At 35.3% G+C, this 27,831-nt stretch overlaps 3 protein-coding genes across 15 annotated transcripts; 1 reads left to right on the forward strand and 2 right to left on the reverse strand.

Moving 5' to 3' along the window:
* Positions 1–1,889: 1,889 nt before the first annotated feature.
* LOC126801212 (60S ribosomal protein L6, mitochondrial-like) lies at positions 1,890–26,299 on the forward strand. Of its 4 annotated transcripts, XM_050528690.1 has the most exons (4): positions 1,949–2,037; positions 2,137–2,188; positions 10,098–10,461; positions 26,175–26,299. In XM_050528690.1, the coding sequence occupies exon 3, from the start codon at positions 10,115–10,117 to the stop codon at positions 10,421–10,423; it is 309 nt and encodes a 102-aa protein (XP_050384647.1). In that variant the 5' UTR covers positions 1,949–2,037; positions 2,137–2,188; positions 10,098–10,114; the 3' UTR covers positions 10,424–10,461; positions 26,175–26,299. The 4 variants fall into 4 exon arrangements, with proteins under 4 accessions (XP_050384645.1, XP_050384648.1, XP_050384647.1 ...); XM_050528688.1 differs by lacking the exons at positions 1,949–2,037; positions 26,175–26,299 and adding an exon at positions 1,890–1,941 and having other exon boundaries at positions 10,098–10,571; XM_050528689.1 differs by lacking the exon at positions 26,175–26,299 and having other exon boundaries at positions 1,952–2,037; positions 10,098–10,571.
* Positions 2,219–10,089, reverse strand: LOC126801211 (uncharacterized). 10 transcript variants are annotated; one of them, XR_007672766.1, is made up of 8 exons: positions 7,640–10,089; positions 7,330–7,384; positions 6,351–6,423; positions 5,713–5,754; positions 5,508–5,578; positions 5,358–5,413; positions 4,308–4,741; positions 2,219–4,066 (listed from the first exon to the last, which is right to left on the reverse strand). XR_007672766.1 is itself a non-coding variant. In XM_050528687.1 (7 exons), exons 1-5 carry the CDS (start codon positions 6,699–6,701, stop codon positions 5,373–5,375), a joined length of 336 nt encoding a protein of 111 aa, XP_050384644.1. In that variant the 5' UTR covers positions 6,702–7,613; the 3' UTR covers positions 2,219–4,066; positions 4,308–4,587; positions 5,358–5,372. The 10 variants fall into 10 exon arrangements, 3 of the variants coding, with proteins under 3 accessions (XP_050384644.1, XP_050384643.1, XP_050384642.1); XR_007672763.1 differs by having other exon boundaries at positions 5,695–5,754; XR_007672765.1 differs by lacking the exon at positions 7,640–10,089 and having other exon boundaries at positions 4,308–4,360; positions 4,508–4,741; positions 5,695–5,754; positions 6,593–7,613.
* On the reverse strand, positions 20,938–21,465 carry LOC126797023 (uncharacterized). The gene has a single exon (XM_050523714.1). The coding sequence runs from the start codon at positions 21,463–21,465 to the stop codon at positions 20,938–20,940; it is 528 nt and encodes a 175-aa protein (XP_050379671.1).
* Positions 26,300–27,831: the final 1,532 nt, after the last annotated feature.

The raw sequence follows: 27,831 nt of genomic DNA on the forward strand, positions 1-27,831 counted from the left end.
TTATTTTGAAAATATTCTCAACTTACCTATTATAAAATACAAAAATGATTATCTTTTATATTTATCTTTTACATTTTTAGATTATCTTGATTTATGATATCAAAATGAATAAGATGATCTATTTAATTGATTACTTTTTTTATTAACATCAATAGTCTTACTGTAATATGAACTGTCTAGAAATTTTTCATGAACTTCGGTTTGATCTAAAAACAAACTCGTTAATTTGAAACTAAAATATTACATGTTATTTCTACTCCTTGATCAGTTGCATATATATCAACGAAATGATAAAATATATCACTTTTATTATGAATATATGAAGTGAGTAAAAAAGTAAATTAATTTAAGAAAATAGCGTTGTGTGATTATTATGTATTTTTCAGTTGTGTATAATAAATAAATTTAAAGTAGTGTTGAAAAATAATTAATGGATAGTAGTTTGATTTAATATACAAATTAGATTATGAGCATTTTAGGAAAACTATGGAGGTCTAAATAACATTTGAGTTATCTGTAAAAGTAAATTAGAAGTAAACTAAGTAAGAAGGTCTAACTACCATTTTTTTAGGTATGGTATGAATAGAAACCCCCCCATCAAATAAAAATAGTTTTTATATATAAAATTATAGGTCATTGGAAGCAGCTTTTTGAAGTAGCATCATGGTTGCTTTAAAAACTGCTGTATAAAAACACTAGAAAAATAATAATTTATGACATGATAACTGTATAAAAATAAATTTTTACCAAACACAAAAATATAAAACTATTTTATTTTACAGCTGATTCAGCACAACATAAACAAATTTGTTTTCAAAGTCGCAGCAATACCAAACTAGCCTAAGTGTGCTAAAGCATCAGCAACAAAAGTCACCTCAAGAAGACCCCGTAAGTAAAAATGTTATCTCGATAATGCAAAAGATAGAGTCCCAATAGGACAATAAAATAAGAAAAGACAAAAAAAACAATGATTTATTTACAAAAGATGTATATAGTAGTAGCAATTGATCCAATTTTATTTTTTTGGTATTTCGATTAGTTATAAAGGAAAATCAAAGATCCCCCATGTAACGTGTGTCAAAGACTAAATTGAAGGAGACTCAACACTTCTAATGTTGTATGTGTCCATTATCTCTAACAAAAATCAAATTGAGGCCGAACTTTCATACTCTTCTACATTTTCAACAATCAGGTTAATAAGGGTTGGTTTACTTATGCCCAAAATAGGAGTCACTCCACCCGTTTCATTCATATTCAATATTATGTTTTTTTTTGTAAATCAAAACTCATATTTACACATAGATTACTCATGTATAACTTCACATTTTTATACATGGACAATCCTTTTTGTAATAACCTAGTAGTGGTTCCAATTCTTAGACATGTGAGAAAAAATCATTACAGTTATTTTTTTTTTCCAATTTCTGATAACAAGTTAACAAAGAAATGATAATCACTCTCCTCAAAATAAGTTAACAAAGGAATGTGAATCACTCTCTCTCTGTCCCATCGCTTCTCTTATCCATTCTCTCACTTTCCCATTCCCTCATAATCCATTCAAGTTTAGTAAAGAAATTTTTATAAGAAATGACCCGGAGCTGCATTACCAAGTACCAACCACCAAACGATCAGTGGTGGTGTGGAATTCTAGAATATGGACATGAATTTTGCAAAGTTGAATGTCATAACGAAAAAGAAAAAGAAAAGAAAATCCCCCCATTCAAAAAAAGAAGAAAAGAAAATCCCAAAAATTATTCGTACCGGGCCTACAAAATTGTCAAAACAGACTGGGCTTTTGGGTTCACCAAAACAAGAGAAAGGCCCGCTTAATATGCCACGTCCACACCACTATATAATCGAAACAAAACCCTAGCCTCTTAACCAAAACCCTCTGCTCTCGTCGCTGCTCTCTCTGCTCTCGTCGCTGCTCTCAAAGCTCAGGTTCTCTCTCTCTCTCTCCTTCACCAAAACTAGGGCTTCCTTCTCAAACTAACAGACCTAAATCCTTCTAATCTCCACCAAACAACTCATTTCGTGGTTCAAATTCATCTTATCATTTATATTCTGTAAATTGTTGATAGAAGCTGTTATACTATTTACTGTGCTGATTTGGTTTGTGCTTGTTTCCCTGTAAAGATCATTGGGTGGAGTAGTGTGGACTTCTCTTCCTGTTAAGTTCTTTCCAGAGGCACGTTTTCTGTCCAGCTTTCTGTTTATAATATGTTTTCTGTTTATAATATGTTACTTATTGAATGAGTACTAGTGGGGAGGCCGCGCTCTGCAGCGGCATATGCTAGTGTGAATTACATATTGAAATACAGAATGTAAAAGTTAATTAGTAATTACAAAGGAAAAACATACAAATGCAAACAAAGGTTGATTAGTTTATTTGGTTGGAAAATTAAGAATTTCACTTACTCATCTGATTAGAAATCTACAAATACATAATTAACATAGATGTTCTTTTTTACATTCCAAAAGGTAAAAGCTGGAGCATGAAGCACAGTATTTTCATATTTCAAAGTCCATTGCTTTTCACTGTCTTTTCTTTCTCATCGTGTTCTTCTCTGTTATTCCTTTTCCTCTTACTCTTCTTAGACATCTTCCTCCTCTTGTTCATCTCACTCTCCCTCTCACAAAAACATACAAATAGCTTGATTTTTTCCTTAAAGTAATATAACATAATACCTGAACAAAATAATGGTACCACCGGCATGTATAGAGAGCAAAAATATTATTCAGGCTTAACTGTTGATAAAGGTCAACTGTTAGCTTAACAATGTCTTTTTAAGCTTAATTGGAAGCCTTTGTGCTGCACGATACATACCACAGAAACTAAACAAATTACTTATATCAATTAGATGACTTTTATTTACATGTTTTCTTATTTATTTGGCATATCCTGCCAATATTATTATAATATAAGAAGACATACGCATTAGATGCCCTGCTTAATATCAAGGTTAGAACAAACATGCTGTTATCTTATATATCAGTAGTATATTGATGCAGCAGCAAAAGGCTACACACTCTCACAATGTATGTACACCTCCTCACTGAAAAAAAAAACAATTGGAAAACTACCATCATAAGAAAAATTGCAAATCCAGTTCCTTGTGACCATTCTTAATAAAAAGCAACTAACAATTTGATATCAACAAAAACATATTTTACTATAGTATTATCTTCATTAGCTGGAATAGAACCGGATCACAATTTCTTACTCAAGGCACCTCAGTTAATGAATCACCAAGCATGAATCCAGAAACAAACCAAACCATAAGAAAATAATCAACACTCTTTCATGAAATGTGAAACCACACTCACTCTACAAACTACAAACCACTTGAATAATAACACTAAAACCCTAATCGGCAATTCAAAACCAAAATTTGCTACCATTGCCAACAAATTTTACTCAAATTTATTCCCATTATGATTCCAGAAAATCACATTAAAATCTCATTAGACCAAGAAGGAGATGAAAGATATAGCAAAAATACAGACAAACTTGGAACAAATCCCTAAATCAGAAAACTACCACAGTATTTCATATGATCAATAATCTCACAGTTCACCAATGTAAACACAGTTTGAAAAACCTAGCCATCTACTAAATAAATAAAAAATAGAACTCATTCAATACAAAAAACGCAAGCATACCCGATAAGCTTCTCAGTCCTCTTCTATGACATGTTGCAAGAGCCTTGCAATTGTTTTTAACCCCTTGAGGTCTCAATTGTTTGGGTTAACTTACCAAGATGTGTGCAGTGTGATAAAAACCAGCATGCCTGTTTTTAAATGAAAGTAGTCAATAACAACTATTCATATTTCACCACTGTGTCTATAATTAGAAAACAATGATATGACATAAGATTTATAAGTCATCATGAATCCAATGGATTGCATAATATGCTCGAGTTCATTTTTCAGGTTGCCCTTGCACGTCGTTTTTTTTTCATTCAGCAAGATTTTATAGTCATTTAAATATATTGAAAGTCTAACCAGCAAATTTGGCACCAGATCCTTATACTTTGAATCCCCAACATGTTCAACCTTTCAACCTCTGCAGAATCATAAAACATATTGAACATCACATTAACCCAGGCAACAAAAGATTTTGTTAATATAGTTCAATAGTAGATTGGCCATTGAAAATAATAATGATAGTTGTTTTGATTTGATAGTTATAAGTTAGATATTGACTGCTATTTCAAAATACAGATGCTACATTTCTTCTCTTCTTCAGTGGTTTCTTAATTCAATCCTAAATGATACTGATAATTCCAATGATCAAGATACTCTACCTTCTTCAACTTTTCATTCATCATTTATCAGCATTAAGGTTCTCTTAAGTAACCTGAGAGTACACAGAAGAAAATGTCAATTGTAACAAATTTAGATGAGAAACATACAGCAAGCCTATAACCTAAAACAAACCATCAAATTACAATAAATTGTTGGTCAATGCCAAAAATACACACAGCCTGAATGAAAATCCACTCACTATCCTGAATTGTCTCAGAATGAAATTACTACATAGAAACAAAAAGCTACGCCATGAGGAATTAGCACCCTTCAATGTCCCTGTAAAAGAAAAACTATCAAAAGGGTGGTAAGAACGATACCAGAACTTAGAATTTACAATGGAATGAAGGGAATTATTATCATTGTTGTTAACTGAACATGCCTTTAGACTTCAGGGGTCGGCATTTCATTTACTCAGGTCAAATTCTGTATTCTGGTGGCATGCAACAACAAACAATATAATTAAAAAAAACAGAGACAACTCAGGTAAGCCAAAAAAGAAGATGAAAGCAATTTTTTCTTTGATTTATTTAAAACCACTATAAAATCAATGCGAGTTTTCTTTATCTAAGTACATTGCAGATAAAGATCATAACTTCAGCTAAAATTGAAACTCACATGAGCAACCAATTGACTGATACGCCACTTTGCTATCTTACCTTAACCTAAATTTAATATATATATATATATGAAATTCTATTTTATACGAAATTCTATATGTAGTTTAAAAGTAAGAAAAAGCAATACTCCCCCATTGTTGTATGCTGACAGAATCCATAACATTGTGTACTTATCTAACTCTACTGATATGCAGGATCTATTATAACAAAATAAAATGTGTAGTGTAACACAAATGAGTAATCTTTTTATCTATGAATGTGCTTTCTTATTCGTTTTATTTGGTTCTATACCGTTCAATTATTATTGTTTTTAACTCTTGTAAAACCAACTCATAAGTTTGAATCACAAATATGGAATGATTAAAGACTTTACATAGACAATACAGAAGCATCATATATATCCAGTAGCAAATTGTTTGAGTTCAGTACCTTTGTTTGTTAGCATCATATAGGTGAATTAACTTCCACTCCGGCAACAGTTACTCCTGCCCAAGGCCCCAACCATCATTGACAAAAATATAATTAGAATGAAGATCAATCATAACAAAAGATACCAAACAATAAAATACAAAAACTTACCTTCCTTATCATTAACACTATGAAAGACTCCACTGCCTTCTCCATCATCAAAACTATGAGGCCCTTTGAATCTGATACAAATAATAAAAGCAAAAGACATCAGGCAGTAATGAGCAAATGACACAATTAACCAACCATACAATTGAGAAAAGCACTAATTCAAGATTTGTTAAGAATATAGCCTCACCAATATATGCAATCTAACCTTCTGTAGAGGAGGGTGGATCTCAGAGCAGCCACACAAAACCTGTCAATATAAGAATATTAGAAACTTTCAATATCCAAAAGTGACAAAGATATCAAAAACATTTCTCTAGATAATTCATATTAAAAACAATTCCCAGGACATGGTTCCTGCACACCTTTAAAATAAACGAAAATGATCACAAAAAAGAAAGAATAGCAAATCCAGATGTTTGCAAAGGAAACCATCAGTACCCAACAACAATTTTCTCATTCTAAGATGACCCGAACACCTGGCATTGTTACAATATAAATTTCTCAATTCAATTCTTAGCCATTCAAATCAAGCAACTATAAACTATTGTCATATATATATGATGATGATCCCGCACCGAAATAAATTAGTGTTCTACTGTTAGCAGCTGCTGATCTTTATCCCTCAGTTACATACTATAAAGTATTTTAAGGGTTTTCTTCTTTTGATATGAGAAAAAGTGAGAAAATTTAACAAAGTTTTGGAAGAGAGTGAGAGAGACGCAAATTCAATCCAAACCCATCAGAAAGTAAACATACCTGGGGAAAAGAGAAAAAGCAATTTGGAAAAAGGAGAAGAGAAATCTCATATGCACAGGGCAACACTATCAATATCAAAATCGTTACCTTGGCAAGTTGAAATTAGTCAGGTAACCCTTGTTTAGCTTTTGCAAGAAAACGAAATCCCTATGCCCAAACTCTGCAATCACAAATTAAAAGTTTAAGCGCATTATACAAACATCAATGAGATATTAATTGGTACAATACTTGCATACACATTCATCATGTATATCACGCTCTTTGTCTTCTTTGTATAAAAAATCATAAAATTTTAATTGAGAACAGAGATCAAAAGAGAACACACAAACCCAGAAAAAAGGTCAGTAAGATACAGAACAAAATATTTCCACTGAACACATATGAATTATGCCACCCGATTCTCCATTGAAACAATGGACCACAGAAAACATGGCCCATTAAACTAATTCACCAACAACAAACACAGTAAACCAATTTTCTATTTCAATATGCCTTATAAATTATATACCTTTAATGTTGCTTTGTCAACTGATCCTTATAGTTCTCTAATACACGAAGCAAATGCCACAGGAGAAGATGAGCATCTTGTTCTAATGTTGGTCTTATCTTCTCATCCGACTCATTCTAGTCATAATTGACCATGGTCACTCATGACTGCCATTGCAGGTTCCACACGTGGTATCTCAACTACATGGGTTTCACTGAGATGGATACCCGTGTTATATTTACTACTGTAAAAGAGCCTATCCAGAAGCTAGTTCTGTGTCAAGTAGTGTTTTTAGTACTGATTAACTATGCTAGTTTTTAAACATGAAATTGTAAAGAAACTAAGAAAAATTGACAAATCTGATTGGTTCCGTTGCAACAATAACAAAAACTACTTTCACCCCTTCAAACATCTTCACCAGTGGAAAAAAAACAAAAAAGAGGGAAAAAAAATTTCCACACTATACCAAGCTCCAACAATAAACAATGTTATACATGAATAGAGAAATTAAAAAAACACAGTAGTGATAACATGAACAAATTACAAAGTTGCAAGAAGAATAATCAGCAGAATCCATACCTTGATGATCAACTGAGTTAACCCAACCAACAATGTAATTTCTTTACCCCTATCACTAATTTAAAAGTAGAGAAAGTCAAAGAACGAATAACCAACAACCAATTAGAACCCAATAAAAATAAATGATCTATCACCAAACATCAAAGCAAACCTAACACAGACGAAACTCAAAACCAATTACAAAGTTCGAAAAACCTAGATATGAGCGATCCCCTTACACCCCGAAATCTAGCAAACACTAATTAAAAAGCTCAAAAAATCGAATTCAGCAAACCCCAATTATACCCAAAAAATTTCATAACCATCGTACCTCTTATAAAAGTATGTTACAGCTCTAAAGATCCAATAACCATACCACTGGAGCAGATCCAGCAATTGGAAGAAACTAAATTAAGACTTGCAAAAAGTGACAGTTCCGAACGCAGCAATAAGAACCAAAAATGATTACAAAACATATTGAAAGCCAATGGTCTCATCAATTGGAAAACAAAAAACCACAGGCCAATCGAACCAAAATAGCAGTACAATAAAATAATCATAGTACAATAAAAAAGACCAAACAAACTCAAAAAGAATCGAGCAAACAACAACGAAACCAAAAAAACCAAAACAAAATCAAACAGAATCAATCACACACAACCTTAAATTCCAGTTCCAGATAAATTCTATGAAAAAGAAACTCAACCCACCTCAAATAGAGAGAAGAAGACAGAGGCAGAGAGCTTTTGGAGAATAAAATGCAGTTGCAGACGACCCAAAGAAACCCCCAATTCTTCTCTCACACACCAATGCTGCCACCACGAAGAGCACAAGAAAAGAATGAGTGAAACAACTCAAACAGAGAGCAGACCCAGCCGTCCTAAACACTATTTTCTCTCAGATCGTAGCACCTCCCCCTTCAATTCTTCAACACTAAAACAGGTGGTAAAGCATGCAACCACACAAAAAACCCGCGAAGCCCAACAAATAACCCGAACCGGTGGCATTTTTTGCAATTAAAACGAACCTCATGTGAACAGTACTCGCCGTGAACAGTAAAATCCACCGACGCTTAATAGTAGGGAAATTACATTTAGATGCAGCGGTACTTTTTGTTTACGATACAGTTTGCTGTTTAAATGTTATCTGCAGGAGAATTATGAATTTCAAAAATGTTCTTCATAAGCACAACTAAGAAGTATGGTATGCATGCTTGCCTAGACAAACTTCTTCTCTCCAGATTTTGAAGTCATAATTCATAATTGGATTTTATAAAAAAAAATGGATACTATTGAAATGACTCAATGGGAATATTTTTGACATGTATAGAGTAATCACTTGAATTTAATAGAGTAATCAATTATGGGAATGAAGATGAATTTGAATTACAATCAGCAACTATAATTAAGGAAGATTTGTGTACTCATATTAAAAGGGTAACATAGTCAATCTATGGTTCACATTGGGTGTAGATTAAAAAAAATTATATGTGGATCTAATTTCAAAGAGTATCTCCATTATTGGGCTTATCTCTAATTTTCTCAACAAATTATAACTTCAAGATAAACAAACTGAACAAGACAACTAATTTAGCCAAAATATCATCACATTTCATAAGCACCTTTTCATGTGATTAGTTTAACTTTTAAGGGAAAGGCTCTAACAAAAATATATATATTGGCTATTAAGTTACTTGTTTCAGAAATAGATCCAAATCTGTGATCCTATAGGAAAGTTGGTCTCATCTGATTAGCAATAACGTACTCAATGAGCATTGAGCAATCCCTGAACATGAATCAAAGTCGTACTGCGAGCCAAGATCAATTTCTTCCAATTTCTCACTCACAGTACTAGACTACTAGTCTTCCCACCTTTGGCACAACTTCTTCAACATCATTCTCTTCATTAATTTACTTTCCTCGAAACTATTAAGCCTCCCACCATATATATATTTACACACCACCATACTATTTCTCAGTCTTATAAATTAAAACTCCACTCGGAATAAATAGCATCTTCTGCATCACCACCAACTCCCTCACTTAACTTCACCTCAATCTGGAGGTGGCTTATTACCACCTACATTGTACTCAATGCTCTTGACATTATTCGTCCCCACAAAAAGAGCCAGAGATGCATCTTGTATTCTTTGTGAACTAGCTCTAGATCCTTGCAAGTCCAATAGGGGTAAACTATTTTGTTCAGCGAGAGTTCAAGTACTTCTTTGTCAATTTCAACAAGCTGATCGTGATCGATGAACCTTCTTCTTCAAAGTTTGCTTCAGGACCTCCTCAGTTGCACCATATCTCTTCATTATCTTCTACTAGAATTATCACGCTTAGTTTTTTCTTAAAAAATAAAACAAAAAGGAGATAGATTTTCATTGTCCAAACTACCCTAATTGAGTTTTACATTTTACACCTAGTGTCCTCTTGTTTCTTCGACGCAGTCTCTCACTCCCATTATGTTCTTTTTTTCTACACTTCACCATAAGCTTTTCAGAGACTCTTCGAATCCATTGAGCCAATTCAGAACTCAGGTACTTCTAATCTCACAGTCTTCCCCAATTTTTATTCTTCTCCTTTCTCTCAGCTTCTAGGGTTTAATATCTTATCCTCATCTACCTCCAATTTCCCCAAATTTTCAACTTTTGATTCTTGGGTAGTCGAATTAACACGATTATATAATTGGGTTTAGCTTGGAATTGCATATTTAGATTCTTTAATGATTTGGGTTAGTTTTGATGTTGCTGAGAAAATGATGATTGAGTTTTTGGTTGGTTTTTTCAGGAGCAGAGTTGGTGAAAATGGAAGCAAAGTTTTTCAAGTTTCTTAAGATAGTTGGTGTGGGTTACAAAGCCAGAGCTGAAGCTCAAGGGAGGTTGCTGTTTCTGAAATTGGGTTACAGTCATGAGGTTGAGTTGATTGTGCCGCCTGCTATTCGGGTCTTTTGCTTTAAGAACAATGTGGTTTGCTGCACCGGAATCGATCAGGGGAGGGTGCACCAGTTTGCGGCTGCCGTTCGGGGCTGTAAGCCGCCGGAAGTGTACAAAGGGAAGGGGATAATGTACATTGATGAGGTTATAAAGAAGAAGCAAGGGAAAAAGTCCAAGTGATTGATTCAATGTCGTAGACTTTATCTTCCTTGGATGTGGTAATGTTGTTGCCTTTAATTTATCATCAGAAAACCGCTAGTGTGGTTTGGGATCTTTTTTTTCAGACTATTGTTATTTGAAATATCAATTTCTTAGTTGAGCCCTTATTTCTTGCACAATAGAAGCCAACTTCACAACATATAAGAATTTAAATAGTTTACATGAGGATTAACTTATTGTTGGTCTGGATGAACCTATAAATTAATAGCATCACATATACCAGATTTAATAGAGTTCCAGTCATGGTAGGAAAGCCTAAAACTTGCGTATCTGTGCTTTTGCTTTGGTTGCGATGTAAGATTAAGGAATGAGCTAGGTGAATCCTATCTAGTGAATCAGGTAGTTATGTTAGTGTCCACTAATTCACATTCTGATGGTATTGATTTAATAAAAAGGCTTCAAAGTTACAATTCCCCTCGTAAACTTGTTTCACTGTTAGGATAGTTGTGGAAATGTGGCAAATTGTGTTATTATCATGTATAGATATGTACGTTAGAGCTCAGATAATAGAAAGTGTTCAGATTTATACATTTATAAAGTTGTTCAGATAATAGAAAGTGTTCAGATAATAGAAAGTTTAGATTTATACATTTATAAAGTTGTCAATAGCGTTCTTGAGGTCTTCATATGCGATGTTTAGGCAAAGAGCTTTCTATCTTTTTGAAATATGTGAATACTTGATTTGATCTATATTCATTATATTTAATTGTGATTTCATCTACATGTGTTCCTGACAGAGCCTAATTTGCTTCCTAGTCTGAAAATTTTGATTCTTTTTAGTTTTATATTTTTTTAGATTTACACTATGTGGTTGTGTAAGTAGAAGTTGGGCTGGCTGTTTTAGTACTTATTTTTTGACCCAGAATTGTCTCCGATGATTTTTTATCATGCTTAGAAGCTACTTTTCTTTTTGATAAGAAAAAAGGTTATGAATTTTTTTTCTTGTATATGAATGATATATAATCTCCTAATGTTTGTAATCTGCTGACTTATAACTCCATTCATTAACTTACTTCACAGTTCATGGAACGGTCTCATTATGCATCTATCATGTATAAAGATGTGTATATAAGATCTCAATTGACAGAAAGTGTTCTTTAAACCTTGAAGTAAAAAAAAAATCTTGACACTAAAAATAAAACACCTTGAAGTTCCATTGCCTATTCATAAATGATGTTTAGGCATATCTAAGATTTCCCTTTCTATATATATTTGTGGATTCATCTTTATTTGTTCCCGGACTATGCCTTTTTTGCTTCTGGAGAACATATGATGTTTTTGAGATTTATACTCTTGGATATAGGTGTAAGTGTACGTGTACTATCGAAGCTGAGCAGACTTAGTACTTTTTTTTAAATTGATTTTTTAAAGGATTTCTATCGTGCTTTGTGGCTGCATTTGGTAGTTGAAAAGAAAACATTGTGGTTTTGCTTTTTTTGAAATGAATAAGCTCTATTTGTCATTAAGTAATAAATTTTTGTGTTTTACTTTTCATAACATTGGTAACAATACCAGTTTTCAAAAATAGTTAAATTAAAAATCCTCAATACTTCTCATGGGGGGCTGCTAGGATTGAAGTAGCTTGAAGTTGTAATAGGGAGGAAAAGTAGTTCATAGATGTCTGGTCGCTTAATGTTTGAGTAATTTGGTTGACTAATGTTTCTTCTATTCAGTATTGGAAATGTTTTCTGTTCTGCTGTATATTTCTGGATTGATGATGCTTTTGTGTTTAACTTTAATTAAAATGGTGGACACTGGTTAAGCTTGTGTTGCAAATTTGATTGCTAGAGTTTGGACGGTCTATGAGGTGCCAATTGACATGTGGATGCCTGAGATTTTTGTTTGTATGAAAAAGTGATAATTATGACATCTAAATATATTCATATATGTTGAATGAGTAAACCCTGGCACTCGCAGTTTCGATGTAACTCTTTGGCATTGTTGTTATTAGGTACTTTCCCAGTCTAGGATAAGCCAAAGACTGAGTGCATAAGTAGCTCTCCAAGAACTTGGGTGACCACCAATTGTAAAAATGTAGACTAGATCTTACGTAAAAAACATTATATGTACTTTTAGTTTTTTTTAGGAACTTTAGTGATCTCTTTGAATGCATTGTTTACATACCTCTTTTTACATGTTTTTGTTTTTTTTGTCCCAAACACTTTTTTCCTTCCAAAAGTTATTCTATACTCATAGTTTTGATACTTTGCCATGTTGGCATCAATTTTGACCTTTAGATTGTTACTTTTAATAACAGTTAACAGTTCATGTATTGCCAACACGTCAAAGTACTGATACTTTGAGTATGTAAGATGTTGCCCTTTTTGCTCCTATAAAGAATTTGTTTAGCATATTCATTGCTACTGGTACTGCCCAAACTATTTCTGGAATTGGTTTAGTGTTTTGTGTTCTTTTTGCAGTGGCACTCTGTACATTTTCATTTATTCATTTGTACGATTCAAAATCATGTTACTCACAGAATCAAAGGAGCTACACTGCCTACACAGTATTGGCTTTTGCGTTTGGTATTTATAAATATTATTTACCTGCCGGTTTTAAACACCTAACTAATATACGGTATGTTTATCCTTTTCTTTTCTGGAGAATATAAACATCCCATATCTCAGTCACCCTAGATGTTGGAACTTGCAATTCGGATACTAGAAAGAAAAAAGTTTATCTCAGTCATTCTGATACTATCCACCGACCTTTATATGGACGAAAATATATCTAAGATGGAACTTAGTTTGCAGGTTTGAAGGATACTTCTTGCATGTTGATCTGCCAGCACTATTTGGATTCAGAGAAAGAACTTGAAGATCACACTTCCAGCCATATCGTTTTTCACTGCAAGACTAATACCAATACAAAGCAAGATCAGATGCAACTCCTTTATATAACAAAGAGATTTGTGTCACCAAATCTCTGATCAGTTATAATTTCTCCACTGCATATCCAATAACACTAGAGAAACATCACGTTCTAACCAATAGTAAAGGGCACCAGGCGAGTGACACAAAATTTTACGGAAGATTTTAGGAGAAGGTGCAGCCCTTATAGTAAATTTACTATAAAACCTTATAGAGAAATTAGAAAATTAGAAAAGTGAACACCAGCAGCTGCAACATGGGGCTTCTTCATCAAAGCCAAGTTCGAGTGTTGATACTGAGGATGGTAGTTGGTGCCCAGGCCTATTTATTTGGATGAGATCGGAAGGCAGATAAAGTAGTGGTTTATTGGACGTGGAAACTCTGCATTATGTTTCTTGAAGTGGAAAGAATCAGATTGTTGCATGATGTGCAGGGTGAAATGGAGCCAGAACAATTGGTGAGGAGAAGCTGGGCCAGTTTAACTTGGCTGTTTATGACGATAAGGAAGAGTGAAGAAGACTGAAATTAGCATTAATGAAACATCGTACGTATTCTCTCGTACTCCATAGTGGAATATTATAGCTATTATTCATGGCTAAAACCAAGATTTTAGAAAGAGAGTCTGCATACTTTGCACACTGAATAGTCTTTTGTTTCTTACTTCTTAATTTTGTATTCTTGAACACTGAGGAATTACTTAAAATATATATGTATGTGTGCTTTCCAGGCCTGGTCAAAATGTGAATAATTTACGTGGCAAAGAGCTTGATATAGATGAGACATGATGACTCAGTATACGCTTCTTCCAATCCATATTCCCGATTTTGTGGAGTCTTTAAATAGTAACAAGCATAAATCTTTGAGCTGTGATGATTAGAGGAAGTTATGATTCGAATCTTTGTAGGTGGAAACTTCAGCAGATGTTTGTAGTTGATAATGCATAAGATTAGACTCGATATGTATGTTAACAAGATTTTTGGCCAAGATAAAGATACTTGTGAAATTGGTTGAATCCCTCGAGTATATAATTGATGGAATTGGCCTTAGTCCCTTTTTTTATGCATCTGATATAAACCAACTTCTTCTTTCTCCAAAGATGGTTACAGTAATCGGCATTTTCATCATTATAGGGCTTCAGCAACTCAGAAGGGTGCACATACGTTGAGGGAGCACACGTAAACAATTTTCATCCTGATTCATATTGTTGTTACTTTATATGGTATCTGTTTGGAGCAAACACAGCAGATAGTAGTTTAAATCTCTAAACTCATTAGCATGGCCTCTGTATTAGCTATAAGCATAAGCAGATGATAGGCTGCATATATAGCTCTCGGATGACCAGGGTTCTTGAAATGCTGCAGCATGCATTATTTCGATGACTTCTCAGTGGAAGGAAGCTCAACCTTGTGAAAGGAAATTCAAACTCATCATCAGAACAAGTCTCCCAATGCATCTATGTTTCTGGAAGCAAATAACAGATAGTGACTTCAGTTAGTTCAGTTGAGGGCATTTGAGCCTTTAAAGGGATAATCGAAAAGCATGTTCAGTCATCTGATATGCATCAAAATTTGGAAGAGCATTCAACAACCTAGTTCACCCCAGTGTCAAAAGTTTAGTCATCCATAAGATCAAAACAAGTTGCAGCAAGAGAAAGAATTACAATTTAAGTTGTAAGTTGAACCAATTGACATTCCTTTTTAGCGTGTAAAGTTTCGAGATTTAACAACCCATCGCATTCCTTTTATGATCAAAGTTCTGACTCCTAACAAGCTGGTTGTCTAAACCCGAGTCTCCAATCCCTACCAGTTTAAGTTTCCAATCTATTTGAAGCAGCATATACCTATACCTGAATAATACCAGAATCGCCATTAATTATCTTAGCCCATATGTGATATGTAGTAGTTAAATTCAAGACAAGCACAGGTTTGCTTTGTATGTCAAGAGCAATAACATCTAAATCAAAAGGAAAACAAGTAGACATGTCGATTGAATGATTGAAACAGAAGTTGGGAAAGAAAATATGGCATAGTGCAAGATTACAGAAAGTGAAATGCCAGATGTAAAGTAGGCAATGACCCAGAAAGACAACAATAACAGTGTCGAGATAAAGATGATATAAAAAAAAGAAAGCATGAGTCATGGAGGATTGGAGAAAGAGAGAGTCAGAAACCTCGTGCGGAAGTGCCGCTCATCGAAACCAAAGATGGTACTGCGTTTGCACATCGCTTATCATCATCCTCTCTCTCTCTCTCTCTCTCTCTCTCTAAATCAATTCATACTAACAATCATCGATAAAAAATAAAATAAAAACCAAACAATCAAAAAAAAAAACTGGAAGAACATGGAGGCTGAGCTCCAACTCATGGCGTTACCCCCTGCTTTTAAATAAGACTAGGGCGAGCTCCCGTTGGACCCAAAAGAAACCCAACACAGCGTATCAACCCGGCCCAATTTGGCGCAAATATATAGTTTTGTTATTTCTTAATACAATTTCGTACAATAATCAACTTACACACTAAACTGAGCTAGGATTAGGTTTTGGAACGATGGGGAGGGGAAAACAAAGGTTGGCCCGGAAGAAGAGGCTGGAAAAGCAAGAGAAACAGATGTATATCTGTACTTCTGAGATCTCAAGTAAAGATAAACTTGGATATCGTGTTCAGGCAATCGGATTGAGCGACTTGTGCAAGTTTTCTGATAAACCCGAACCCATTCTTTCTTCCAAGTTACTCCACCAAGTTGCTTTTCTGCACGGTGAGTAAAGGTGTGGCTCATACATGTTTGCATAGCCAAGGTCTGATTGAGGCAAGTTTGGATAAACAAGTTTGTATATATATATATATATATATATATATATATATATATATATAACAAACACATTTATATGTGTTATTCTAAAAACTAAAGGAATTTAGTATATTTATTTCATAAGGTTTTCAATATATTTGCATTATTCAATACTGATATAATGCATAAAAGATAATACTGTTAGTATTAGTCTTAAACTCGATTACAAAGTATCGAGTATGCGCAAGAATATGAGCTAACGTATTCAAATCGTGGTCTAATAATACTTACAAAAAGAAATTTTCTATCTTTGAAAGTATGTACCTTACCATCATTGGTTTATAAAGAGAAATATTAGAAGAAAAATTGAATTAATTTTAAGTTAATATAACCTTAGAGTACTAAATAGTTGATACTAAATTTTCGGGTATTACAGTCTGTCCCCAATAACTTGATCAGGAATATCACATTCAGCAATAGGAACAGATAACACTTGAGAATTTATTTCTTGAGGGAGATTTTCACCTAACATGATCATATTTCAGCTACCATCAATCCAAAAAATCAGTCACAACAGAGTTAGTATTAAAAGTATCATGATTAATAGCATGGTTGAGAAGGATACCAGAAGGAGCCCAATTATCAGTTCAAAATTTAGTCTGAAAACCATTGCCAACTCTCCAGGTAAGCCATTTTTCGCAATAAATTAGCCACATACACAATACCAGACCAAGTACTTGAGCACTGAGCAGGCTTTTTATAAGAATTATGCAGGAGAGAACCAGAATGCAGATACTTCCTCATATAAATCTCGCTCCAAAGCCCTTGGTTTTTTTGGACAACTCTCATCCCCAAGCTTTAACAAGCATGTCCATGTTCATATTAGCTGACTTTTCTAATCCCCAAGCCTCCAAAGCCCTGCTCAGTATCGCCCATAGAAAACCCTTATTGAGTTTATCCAGCTTGTCATAAATTGACATAGGAAGCTTAGCAGTTTGCATTGCATAAATTGGAATGGAATCATTAACAGATTGAATCAAAGTTAATCTTCCAACCATACTAAGAGTTTTACTTTTCCAACTAGCCAACCTGGCTTGAAACTTGTCAACAATACTAGCATATGTGTTCTTATTAACTCTTTTATGAAGCAGAGACATACCAAGGTAAGTTCCTATATCACCAGTTAGCGGAGAGCCACATATCTTGCTTATTTCCTCAGCAATCCTAACTGAGACATTAGGAGATACAAACACCATAGATTTCTAAAATCTCACAGTTTGTCCCGAGAGACCACAAAAGATGTTCATACATTGCTTCATCCCTTTAGCATGAACACTGCTAGCCTCAACAAAAAGAATTAAATCATCTGCAAAGAATAAGTGGGAGACAAAATGCTCATTTGTATAGGATTGAATTGGGAACCAATGTTTGGAAACAACCACAGTTCTAATAAGATGAGATAATGGGAGAGAAAGTCCACCTGCCTAATTCCCTTGCCCCCTTTAAAAGGCTCCGATAATTCACCATTTACGATAACTTGATAGCTAGCAGAAGTAATACAACTCATAATAAACTTGATAATATTGCACGGAAGTTTGACCTCATAAAGAACCTGCTCAATGAAACTCCAGCTGAGTTTGTCATATGCTTTCGAAATATCAATTTTCCAAGCCATGGAGCCTTTAACACACTTAGAGTTCTTGCATTTATATAAGATTTCTTGAGCAATCATAATGTTGTCAGAGATATGCATTACTGGAACAAAGCTAACCTGATTAGGGCTAATCCATTTTTCCAACACAGGTCTAATTCTGTCAACAATGATCTTAGAGATAATCTTGTAAACAGTACAACAAAGGCTGATAGGGCGAAAAAGGTGCATACGTTGAGGGGCTGTCACTTTCGGGACAAGAGTGATAAAAGTATGGTTTAGACCGGGAGGAATAGAACCCGAATGAAAAGCAGTGGTAACAACTTTAATAATCTTAGAGGAACACATGGGCCAGTGTTGTTGGTAGAATAAAGCAGGAAACTCATCAGCTCCAAGAGCTTTCATCTTACCAATTATGAATAAGGCACTATGAATTTCCTGTCTAGAAACATCTCTGCCAATTAAAAGTGACTTTGCAGGAAGAGTATCAAGAAAAAGAATAGGAATATGAAACCTGAGATCCAAGCTACATTCAGCCGCAAAAAGATAAGAAAAGAAATCCACAACAGTTTTCTTCATCACAGTTGGATCAATAGACCACGTACAAAGGAGTCAAACAAGCCATCTATCTTATTTCTTCTCCTCCAAACCACGGTGGTTAGGTGAAAGAAATTAGTATTTCTATCACCATCTTTTAACCATTTGTCCCTTGATTTCTGCTTCCAAAACAGAGATTCAGCATCTCTAATTTTTTTCATACTTTGCAATTAACTCCTCAAGAACGTGAAGAAAAGTATTATTACCTCTAGCCAAACACTTCTGGATCCCACAAATTATGGCTAAAAGAGTTCTTTTCTGCTTAAAGATATTACGAAAGACCTATTTATTCCAAATATTGAGAGAATAAGACAAATGTTGAGTTTTTTTGGAAGAGATCACCACCACAATTGTTCCATGTGTCAGTCACCTTATCAATATAGCTTTCATGTTGCATCTACATAGCTTGATGATATGAGCACTTTGTGCGACGTTCTTAACATATTTTTATCTCAATTTGTACTTTGCTTAGCCTTTATTGTTGTACTATTGAGTCATTGAGTCGTAGTTAGAGTCTTGGGCGGTATTAGATGCATTTTTGTGCTTACATGAGTTAAAAACGCAGAATTGATCTAGAGTCGTAGTTTGAGTAGGAATCCTTATAGGACTAAGAAACGTAGTTGGATTAGAAGTTTTCATCTTTCTACGTTTTGGTCGTATTGGCGATATTTTGAGAATCATATTTGCATTATGAATCCATTTTAGACTAGAAAACGTACCATTTGGGAAAATTTTAATTGAACTTAAACTTTTATCCCGTAACTTTCCTAATCTTACTCTCCTATTCTAGTAACTTACTTAATCTTTTTATATGAATCATCTTGTCTTTTATTATTTTTAGATTGTACAATGAAGGAAAAAAATATAGAAAAAGTCAAGCAAATGAGGAAAATAAAGAAAGAATGAGACACCTAGAAAGGAGAAAAAAAATGAATTTATCAAATGAGATTACACCCACCAATGACAACAATAAGTGAAAGAAAAAGAGAAAGAAAAATGAAAAGAATAAAAAGAGATAATGTAAAAGAGAAAGAATGAGACACCTATAAAGGAGAAAAAGAAGTAATTTTTCAAACGAGATTGCACCACCAATGACAAAAATAAGTGAAAGAAAAAGAGAGAAAGAAAAAGGAAGAGAACAAACATAGATAATGCAAAAGAGAAAGAATGTGACACCTACAAAGGAGAAAAAGAAGGAATTTATCAAATGAGATTGCACCCACCAATGACAAAAATAAGTGAAAGAAATTGAGGAGAAAAAGTCCAAGCTATAATATTTAAGGAGCCAAAACTCTTCTATAAATCGCACATCATTCATAAAGAAAAATTATCACTTCTCATTTGCATTGAAGAGCCAAAACTCAACCAAAATACTACCTCAAACATCCTTCACCAAAACAGCAAATCATTCTCCCCCATATACAAATTTCATCTTCACCGAAATCATCATTGAAGACACACCTCCAAGGTTCCTACAACGTGTGATTCTCGCAACATATCTCCACGGGTTTGTTCATTTGCATTCAAGACACACCTCCAATACTTTGTCTATGAAGATTGTAGTATGATGTTTGTGTGCGATTATTGTTTTGTATTAAGAATCAAAATTTTCAGATTGTTTTTTTGGATTTTTGGATCTTTGCCGAATTGATGGTTTCCTATAATTAATGAGTTTGTATTTCTATTGTTGTGTTCTGATCATCTTTCTCATACTTTTAGATAATTTTCAGATATGTGCATATGAATTTAGTGCTTGGATGCAGTCCCTAAGATTGTGTTTGAGTGCTAGATTCATCAACCATATTGACACATATCGAATCATGCCCTAAGTAGGTTCAGTTTTGTGTTGATTAAAAGTTGTAAAAATGCTGGAAATTTGCATGTGAAACCATGGTGGGTGACGCCATAGATGAAACATGTCTCTAACAAGATTTGTTGCTTAAATATAATCTTGTTTGATTTCTACTCTAAGTGTTATTGAATTCGATTGCATGCAAATTTAGATTAGGCCCTAAGTCAATCTAAATGTTAATTTAAATCTTGTATGATTAGATGATCTCCTAAGGCTCTAATTATATTGGTGTCTAAAAAGTATGTAATTAGTCGAATTAGAATGCATGATAGGTTTGAACTTGTAATTATGTGGTGTAATGGTAAATTTGATTTATGTTTGTTAAAAAGAAGTCGATCATGTAAATAGTAATTTAGGTTTTATTATAGTAGTTAATAATCAATCTCAAACCCCCATTATTTGTTAACACTAAAAATTTTGAGTTCCCTTCAATTCCCCATAAAGAACGATCTCTACTTATTTTATACTAACGATGATGTTTTACAAGGTTTATTATAGACGTTTTAATTAACACTATCACTTGAAACCTAAAAGGAGAATTAGCTCTTGAAGTCCTAGCATCAGGCCTCAGATTGATTAATATAGGACAGTGATCTGATTTCATTATAGCAAGGTGGATGACACAAGCATCAGGAAAATGGAGCCTCCATTCACTAGAACAAAAACTTATATCTAATCTCTCATTAACAAAATTATTAGTCCAAGTGAAATCTGCTCCTTAGTAGCCCATGTCAATCAAGTCTTTCCTAACAACCCAGTCTTGAAAACCCCCAAATTTATAATGTTGAGAGCCACCAATCTTATCAGAAAAAGAGAGAAGTTCATTAAAATCACCCACCAAAATCCAAGGCAAATTGTGTTTCTTAATCAGATCATCAAGAGAAGTCCAAAGTCCACTTCTAGAAGTGTTGTAGGGACTAGCATAAATCCCCATCAAAAGCCAAGTATGAGAGCCATTCCAAGAGATCTTAACTGAAATAGACTGAAAATTAGGATCAAAAATATTAATAGTAATTTTGTTTCTATTCCACAAAAACCAAATGCCACCAGAAGATCCATTAGCTTCCATAGCTTCGAAGTCAGTAAAGCCAAGAGAGAGTAAGCATTTCTTAGCACTAGAGAACTGGATTCGAGGTTCACAAACAATAAGCAAGTCTACTTTGTTCATCTTCACAAGATCCTGGATAGAGGACCTGAACTTTTCACCCCCAGCTCCTTGAGCATTCCAGAAGAAAATATGATCCATTAAAAACAATGAAATGGAGAAGGGAGGGAAAACCCAACTAGGAATCAGTCATATCTTCCCCAAAGTGGGAAAGGAAATCAGCAGCATTAGACACTTGCTATTTTCAGCAAAAATCTAGTCAACAATATCATTAGAACTCTGCACTTTAGAAATCTCACTAGCATTAGTTAAAACATTCTCAGGAGGGCAATGACGAAAGAGAGCATATATCTCATTACCAAAACTATTACCAACATGATCAAAGGGGAGCTTCTTAATACCACGGCTACTTTCATCATAAAACTACATAAGGTTAATCATATTTCAAATTTCGTCTAAAATGTAGACAAACTCTTTTATGCATACAGGTCACACAAATAGCATAGCGAATACTCGTTGGAGGTTTTGGCATATTGGTGCCATGACGGCATGACCATCACTTTAGGGATTGTAAAAAAGATGACATGAAGATTGTAGAATGCGAATCTGAAAACAAACAAGAGCGCAACACGTGTACAAATAAAATGTGATTTATATTGAATATCAAGCGTGGGGTTACAATCTTTGTGAACTCCTCTGATTCTATCTCCGTATATGACTTGGCTCAAGGGTGACGTGCACTTGATCTTGAGAATTTGAGTTTGATTTGGATTTGGATTTGATGAAGAACGAGCGATTTTTCCGCTTGATGATTCTTCGTGGACTTGAGTTTGGATTTGGATTTGATGAAGAACGAGCGATTTGGCCGCTTGATGATTCTTCGTGGACTTGAGTTTGGATTTGGATTTGATGAAAAACGAGCGATTTGGCCGCTTGATGATTCTTCGCGGACTTGAGTTTGGATTTGGATTTGATGAAGAACGAGCGATTTGGCCGCTTGATGATTCTTCGCGGACTTGAGTTTGGATTTGGATTTGATGAAGAACTAGCGATTTGGCCGCTTGATGATTCTTCGCGGACTTGAGTTTGGATTTGGATTTGATGAAGAACGAGCGATTTGGTAGCTTGATGATTCTTCGTGGACTTGAATTTGGATTTGGATTTGATGAAGAAGAGCGATTTGGCCGCTTGATGATTTTTCGCGGACTTGAGTTTGGATTTGGATTTGATGAAGAACGAGCGATTTGGCCACTTGATGATTCTTCGTGGACTTGAGTTTGGATTTGGATTTCATGAAGAACGAGCGATTTGGCCGTTTGATGATTCTTCGTGGACTTGAATTTGGATTTGTATTTGATAAAGAACGAGCGATTTGGTAGCTTGATGATTCTTCGTGGATTTGGGAGACTTCGGGATTTCTCGAGAGTGATATTGCTATCTTCTTCTCCAATGTAAAAATGCACCCCTCTCTTTATGTTGAAAGGGGTATTTATAGTGTCAAGAATATTCTATTTATAGAATATTTTAATGATACTAAAATAATAATATTTCTTTAGTTGTATAATTAAATCAATATGTATTTTCGGATTAATTTAAATAATCAAGATTCAAATAATTGATTTAATTATAACCGTAAAGAAATTTATTTATTTAATTAAATGCCTGATTACCATTTCGATCGTCAATGACATTTAATTTCCAATTAAAGTTGGAATCACGTAGCTTTGATTACGATCATCCGTTTATGTGCTGACGCGAATTTTATTCGGGTCCGTATTGACTTTGTTGACTTTTGGGCCACGTGTGTAATTTTATCGGGTTCTTGTCGTATTTAATCATTTAATAAAAATGATTTACTTCATTAAATTTCTTGCGTCTACAAAGATCTTTAACAAGAATCTCGAGACACTAATCTATTCCTTTTCTTTTATCGAAGAAAGACTACAACAAAAATCTTGTAAACAGTTTCGATGTGTTACTTGAACAAAGGTGGCTCACCAACGTACATTGTGTTCTCTCGCAACCAATTCGTGGGATAACATAATAATTAAGAAATCTAAAACTGAATTGCCAGTATGCTTGCTCACAATGGTGTGTGTTATTGTATTTGTGTCTATCCCACGATATTAATTAGTCAAAATATGGGATCCCCGTACGTATTGTGCAAGATATTATAATTCAGATCAGTCATCATGATATAAACCGGATCTTAAAGTGTAATACCCCGATTTTTCGGGTATGCGTTGTAAAATTATTATAAGTCATTTAACTTGAGAATTAAATAAATCTCATTTTTTTTCGTTTCCTCGTCGATGTCAAACGAAACAAAACCGACTTCGGAAATTTAAAATTTTAAAAACGTTACGTTTCTTTGACTCGGGAGTTGACTTTTACTCCGTTGCTCGTTTCCAAAAACCTCATTCACGGAAGTTGTAGAGCTCGTCGTTACGAATTCGTGGACATATCGCACACCTTAATCGGACGTCGTATGAGAAAATTATTGTTGACGGAAATTAGTTTCCGATTTTGGAAAATGTATAAAAGGAGGTTTTGGGAAACCCTAGGTTTCCAAAACTGGAAATCCTCTCTCTCTCTCTCTCTCTCTCACCCCGCAGCCCTCTCCCCTTTTCGTCTCGACTCTGACCCTTCTCTCTCTAAATCGCCTCAGGCGATCTCTCGTGTCCGGCCACCATGGCCCTCACTGCCGGTCCCAAAGGCACCACATGATCCTCAACACCAACCCCTGGACTTGACACGCGACCTCACGCCGCATCGAAGCTCGACCGGCGATTCGAAGATTGCAGAAATCCGCCGCCGTCCAAGCTTCTTCTCCGGCAACACCAGAGCACGGGGCAAGCTCATCTTCGCTGATCCTCACCATTGGTGCGACCTGCAAGCCATTGGGAGCTCAAATCGCACCGCCACATCATTCTTCGCAAATTCAACCGCCGTCGGCGTCTCGAGCTTCTCTGGTGACTTCTCGACGGTTCTAGGTTCATTACAGGTATGAAAATGTCTTAAATCGTGTGATGTACAGTTTGTGTGTGGATTGTTTGGTGTTTTGAGGAGTTTCGGAGGAGGAGGAGGGAGAGCCAGTGCCGCTGCTTAGGGCAGCGCGTGAGAGATATTGGAGTGGTGCAGAGGCGGCATTAGGCCGTGGAAGGGAGGAGAAGAGGAGAGAAGTGGGATTTAGGTGGCCGTGGGCAAGCCATTTGCTCGATTTGAATATTAAATTGTTGTAAAAGTAATTTATGTACGGTATATGGTAAAAGTAACTTATGTACAATAAAACTGAAAAAGTAATTATGTACATTAAAACTTGATTTCTAAGAAGTAATTGTAAAAGTAAATTTATGAATAGTAAATCGGTGATTAGTATTTACGTAAACAGTAATTACAATGAAACAGTACATTGATGTACAGTAATACGTAAACAATATTTACATGAATAGTAATACGTGAACAATAATTACGTAAAACCGTTATTTGCTGAACAGTAAACAATAGTACTGATTCGGCATCTGAGGTTTTACGTAAGGTCTCTAACCACTTTATTATACAACTAGGTGATCGACAAAACAAGTGAAGGATTTGCTTTCGTTATGTGGAAATTACGCTCAGGAAAATAAGGTGAGTAAATCTCAATATAATGAGTCTACCCTTGGCGTGATTCATATTTATATTTTATTTAAAAGATCGAACTATGACATGTATATGATATAATGGGTTGTGTATGTGTATAAATGGTAAATACGATACATATATATGAGTTGCTATATTATATACTGTCACATTCTTATTTCCAAATGAGTTTTATTATAGCACCAATATTTATTTTATTGAGCAAGAGTCGCTTGGTTTTTGTATAATAACATGTGAGGATTCAGTTAGAGCTCCAGTCTGTCTGCCGGTGTACTGCATGAGGGGTAACAGATAGGTTACCTGGGTCTCATGAGTACCCATATTTCTGTGATATTGGGTAACAGATGGGTTGCCCAGTATCTGACGGCGTACTGCATGAGGGGTAACAGATGAGTATCTGGGTCTCATGAGTACCTGTATTATAAGTGTAATTTGGGTAAACAGATGGGTTCCCCAATGTCTCATGAGTACACATATTTTCAGATATTATTGGACATCCAGATGAGCCGTCCTGTGTCTTATGAGTGCATTTATATTTAAATGTCATATGTATCTTCTTTTGTTTAATACGTGTGTTATACTATTGATTTACTCATACGAGCTGCAAATCTTACCGGGTTTGTGTTTACAATCCCGGTGCACCAATTCGATTGTGTAGGGGATAGTTCTACATGTGTGGATTAGCAGAATTGGGGGGCTACTTTGAAGATTTCGAAGTTTTATATTTCTATTTGTGGTGAGAATTGAGAGGATTTTTACATTTTCATTAGTTTTGAAATAATCAAATCGACTGAGATGTACTATGAACTCAGTTACGATACGCTGTGACTATAAAATGATTTCAATATATTTGAGATTGTTTTAGAGTTTTTCATGTCTTCGATTTCAAGTTTATCACTTGAAATTTCGGTGTTGTGACAGTTGGTATCATAACTTAGGTTGCGTGTTTGGTGATCGATCAATATCATTCAGGAGTGATGGTCCGATTGCAGTAGACCCCCATCACATGCTCTTTGGTATTGATATGTCGCTGGGTACGTAAGAGCGTTAGGAGCCACACCTTAAGGTTTGATCCTCTAAATAGAAGTGTTGTGATAATACTTTGATGATTCACCTTTTCTCTAAATATCTTAGTTAATATATGTTGGATCTATTTTATTTGGGTTCAAGACTTTACATGTATCAACTAAGTATTTAAATGTTTCAAGGTGATGAATTTGGAGAAGGGCCGTGCACAAGGCCTAGGACGGGCAAGAGGCCGAGGCCGAGCGAAGGCTGGAGGCCGAGTCTGCAATGTGGAGAACCTCTATGAGGCAGGTGGCACAAGAAGTCGAGCAGGTTGACCTCGAGGCTGTCATTAGAGACGAGGGTCGTGTGCTAAAGCTGATCAAGGACATCAGTAGTCTGTCAGCTCCATCATTTCATGGGGGCCTGGATCATATGGTTGCGGATCATTGGATCGAGAGTATGGAAACCTACTTTGAGATGGTGATGTGCTCGGAGATCGAGAAGAGGATGATAGCCACATTCTTCTTAAATGATGATGCTATGGATTGGTGGAAGAGTACAAGACGGACTGTGGATGTGTCCACTCTAACTTGTGAGGGTTTTGTGGCACTCTTTCGAGAAAAGTACTTCCCAGCTACAGTACAGGAGGAATTAGAACTTGAGTTCCTTGATCTAGTACAGGGATATATGACCGTTAGGGAGTATGAGGCTCGTTTTGCACAGTTGTATCGGTTTGTCAGATCAATGGGTGCGACCTCCCTGGCTCAAAATTTCTACAAGGACTTAAGCAAGAGTACAAGACCATCATATTAGCACTTTGTCTGTCTACCAAGGAATTGATGTATGAGAGTGCCCTGAATTTGGAACAGGCGAATAAGACTCGAGGAGGAGATGTGGAAGTTGGGGATACTCGAGGAAAAAGGAAGGCAATCAGTTCAGGCAGCAGGTCTGCGGGACCGAAAGGTTGATCTTGGAAGAGGCCGAGGACCTATTACCAGACTCCAGCATCGGCGGCATCTCCATCTTTTAGGACTGCACCTGTTAGGCAGTTAGCATCAGTAAGGTGTTTCGTTTGCAACAAAATGGGTCACTACGCCACAACTCGTCCGAAACTGAGGAAGGCAGGATGCTTTAAGTGTGGACTAATGAGACATATGACTAGAGACTGCACCCGACCTCAGCAGGGTAGACAGAAACATCAGCAGAGGCAGTTACCTGCGGGCCAAACTAGAGTGTTTGCAGTGGGTCAACGAGATACATGAGTGGAAGGTACTTTATCTATTTTTGACTACCTTGCTAGAGTATTGTTTGATACAGGAGCATCACATTCTTTTATTGTTTGATACAGATAATGCCATGAGAGCAAAAGTCTTGGCACATGTGGAATCAGTAGATCAGAAAGTAACTATTGCAGACATTGTTGTAGTATCTGAGTATAGTGAGGTGTTCCAGGAGATACCAGGTTTACCTCCTCTGAGAGTGGTGGATTTTCTGCATTGATGTTGTACCCGGTACGACACCAGTGTCAAAGGCGCCTTATAGAATGGGGCAGAACGAGCTTAAAGAGTTGAAGGTGCAGATAAATGAACTATTGGACCAAGGGTTCATTAGACCTAGTGTCTCACCCTGGGGTGCACCGGTGATGTTCGTGAAAAAGAAAGTTGGTTCTTTGCGGTTATGTGTGGACATAGGGAATTGAATAAGGTGACCATCAAGAATATGTATCATTTACCTAGGATTATGACTTATTTGATCAACTTAGAAGGGCTTTTGTATTCTCTAAGATTGATTTGAGATCCGGTTACCATCAACTCAGGGTGAAGGAAGAAGATATCTCAAAGACGACTTTTAGGACCA

This window comes from Argentina anserina, chromosome 6 (assembly GCF_933775445.1).
Source record: "Argentina anserina chromosome 6, drPotAnse1.1, whole genome shotgun sequence".
Classification (NCBI taxonomy): domain Eukaryota; kingdom Viridiplantae; phylum Streptophyta; class Magnoliopsida; order Rosales; family Rosaceae; genus Argentina; species Argentina anserina.